This window comes from Pollicipes pollicipes, unplaced genomic scaffold, assembly GCF_011947565.3.
Source record: "Pollicipes pollicipes isolate AB1234 unplaced genomic scaffold, Ppol_2.1 Scaffold_6052;HRSCAF=7182_pilon_pilon_pilon, whole genome shotgun sequence".
NCBI classification, from domain to species: Eukaryota; Metazoa; Arthropoda; class Thecostraca; order Pollicipedomorpha; family Pollicipedidae; genus Pollicipes; species Pollicipes pollicipes.
In genome coordinates, this window is record NW_023596805.1 from 2,398,235 (window position 1) to 2,401,066 (window position 2,832).

The following is a 2,832-nucleotide window of genomic DNA, read 5'->3' on the forward strand; positions in this document are numbered from 1 at the left end:
CTCGCGCTGAACGTGGCACAGTACTAAGATGTCGAATGAAAGCAAAATTAGACCTGCTCAACTTCAATCTCGCATTTAAAGATAGTTTATCTTAGCACTGAAATCCAAAACTTTGGTTCGGAAAGATGCATGAAATATATAGAGCGCACGCATTGTTCGAAACTTCAAAACACCAGAACATGTATCATAGAGACAAAAGCCATGCACAGCGAAAGTAAGCCTCAAACGGATGTCTTTATTCGTTATGACCACTGCTGTGCTGCTGTTGTTGAATGCTCATGGCAATATTGGTGAGAGGTCCTCGGTTGAAGCTTCGACTTCGGCAGACTTTTGCTCGACTTGCTCCCTCCCGACGATGGAAGGAAGTCGGGAGTGATCGCCCTGCCCCGGGTTTAACGCTGTGTCAACAAGCGCCCGCGGCTTCGGGTTGCTGGTATGTGGCATGCCTCCACAAAGATTGCCTGTCTATAAGTGGATTCTTCGGTGCGGTGGCGCACTCCGAGGGTGTGGTCTCGTCCTGAGCCATCAGAGCAGTCGGAGCAGTATTAAAACTGGTGAAAAAAATCTGAAAAAGATGTTGAAGTGGGCATAGATTTTGCTTCGGCATGGTCTAAAATGATTCAATGAAAGCGCAGCCACCGCAGGCAGAGATCGCGTGCGTCACTTTCGTCAGGTGTTGCGGCAGTTTTTTCCGCTCGCGCCGTTTGCGTTTACACCACCGCTTCACTTACCCAGAGGATATGAATAAGCACTGGACGTGTTTGTCACCGACTCTTTGAACCAGATCCAACACACTGCTATCGCACCCAGCCACTGCAGTGGCCATGACCCAGCCACTTTAACCTCGAACTTTAAACGCAACAGAAAAGCAGCAAAGAAGCATTAACAACTAAGACGTCATTTTTTCGATGTGGGCGGATAGTCCTCTGTCCCCCCCCCCTTCTGTTGTGATCTTTATCGAGGTCACCGTTACAGGCCGAGTCCACCGCCGCTGAAACGACGCCGGGGGCCGCGGCGGCGGCAAAGCACGGCTCCGCTTGGCGAATCTCCGGAATTAGAGGCGCCCCTAGCGGCGGAGGGCGATGCCAGGCTGCCAGCGCACGTGCAGGAGATCAGCCAGGAGAACATCAAGAATCGGATCAATGAGGTCATCACCGAGATCGAGCGCGAGGTGGAGCGTGAGGAGCGGGAGGACTGTGAGGACGCGGAGGAGGACAAGGCTGAGCGGGTGAGTGTCGGGTTCCCAGGAGGACGTTTTCACAGCAGTGAGAACATGGTCTGTTCAGAGGTTTCTTCGGGGACGAACAGCGAACCTCGACTTACCTCACCAGCGCGTGTGTTGAGTGCTCGCAATGTCACAAATGTCGTAAATGTCGTAAACTACCATCCCTTGTGCACCACTGAAGACTCTTTGTGGATATATTTCGCTGGAGAGGTGCGAGGAATAGTGGCGTAGCCAGGATATCGTCCAGGAAGGGGGCCAGATCGGACAACACGGGACCTTTCCGGCCTAGGACGCCTCTTTCCGTTACTCAGGGACCCTGCGTTAGGATTCGGGGCGCCTTTTGGGCTCAGGATCCTATCTTGATATCTCGGACGGACGTTTTTGCGTTTGGGCAGTCTCAACCAAGCGTAAACTGTCAAAAAATACTGGGACCTTTCCTTTGCATGGGTACTCGCCACCTCCAGGAGAGAAGGGGGAGGGGGGAGTAGACCCAAATCCCGCTGGCTACACCACTTGCGGTGAACTAACTAATCGTTTGCGTTTGCTAACCTATCTGCTACCCTGAGAACGAGTGGGCACCCCTAATGCGATACCACAGAGTCATACGTGACACTGCGTTTCAAGAAAATCGTGAGGACCATCTTAAAGCCCCGCTGAACGCCGATAACTGGGCTGGCCGATGACTTATCTCCTCAGCAGTTAGAAGTGAATCAGAAAGATAAGTGGTTTGGTAGCTTTCAGTAGCCCCCTGCCGTTCACAGCAGGCAGTGGTTTTCTGGTCGCCACCCACTGGCGGCCATACCGTACCGGCGGACGCGCGTGACGGAAGTTAGACTGCACCGCAAAACACGACGGCGTATCGCCAGCACGTTGTCAATAATCCGTCCCGTATCAGCAGCTGCCGCCAGCTGCCGTAACTCAGCCAACAGCTTCCTTCCTCCTCCCTGCTAATGCTGCTAATGGTGGGTGGACAAATATCTCTGAGCAGCACTGAGAAAGGTCGCATGCTATTCCAAGAGGAGAGGAAGGTCGCCTGCCGTTCCTCGTAGTCCAAGAGGACGACTACTTCGCGCTCTGCCTTTTCCTTATCTTCCCACTCTAACTGCTTATGTGTGCGTGTGCGTGTGCATGTGTGTGTGTGTATGTGTATGTGTGTGTGTGTATGTGTATGTGTGTGTGTGTGTGTGTATGTGTGTGTGTGTGTGCGCGTTTGTATGTCACCTTATCTTCCCAAAAATAAGATTAAGTGGGGTTCCAGCTGCGAGGGACGGGTCCGGGGGACAAGTGCGTTCGCTGCTCTTCTGCCGGGCCGCCGCTGGGTGTTTGTGCGCCGCCGGCTGCCACTGTCACGCCTCCCCACAAGGGCGAATTTATACTGGGGAACCCATTGGTCAGCATACAAGCCAGATGATCTTAGCACACGACTTAGGACGTTGTGACTCCGGTACATCCGGCATCAACACACATTCATATAGGCTTCAGGGATAGGACGTAGCGGATGACCGGAATATTGGCGCGATGGCGGGTCAGGTCAGGCACCATAAACGACTGTCTCCCCGTACATGACTGTGCGCCCTTAGCCGCCGTACACAACCTCCACCTTTTAG

The 2,832-nt window shown here is 53.2% G+C and overlaps 1 protein-coding gene across 1 annotated transcript in view; it reads left to right on the forward strand.

Moving 5' to 3' along the window:
* LOC119104681 (pyrokinin-1 receptor) overlaps positions 1-2,832 on the forward strand; it is a 24,042-nt gene extending 21,210 nt beyond the window's left edge. The window contains exons 7-8 of the mRNA XM_037228399.1: positions 1,059-1,228; positions 2,806-2,832. Coding sequence (XP_037084294.1) covers positions 1,059-1,228; positions 2,806-2,832 — 197 coding nt within the window. The remainder of the gene's footprint in view (positions 1-1,058; positions 1,229-2,805) is intronic.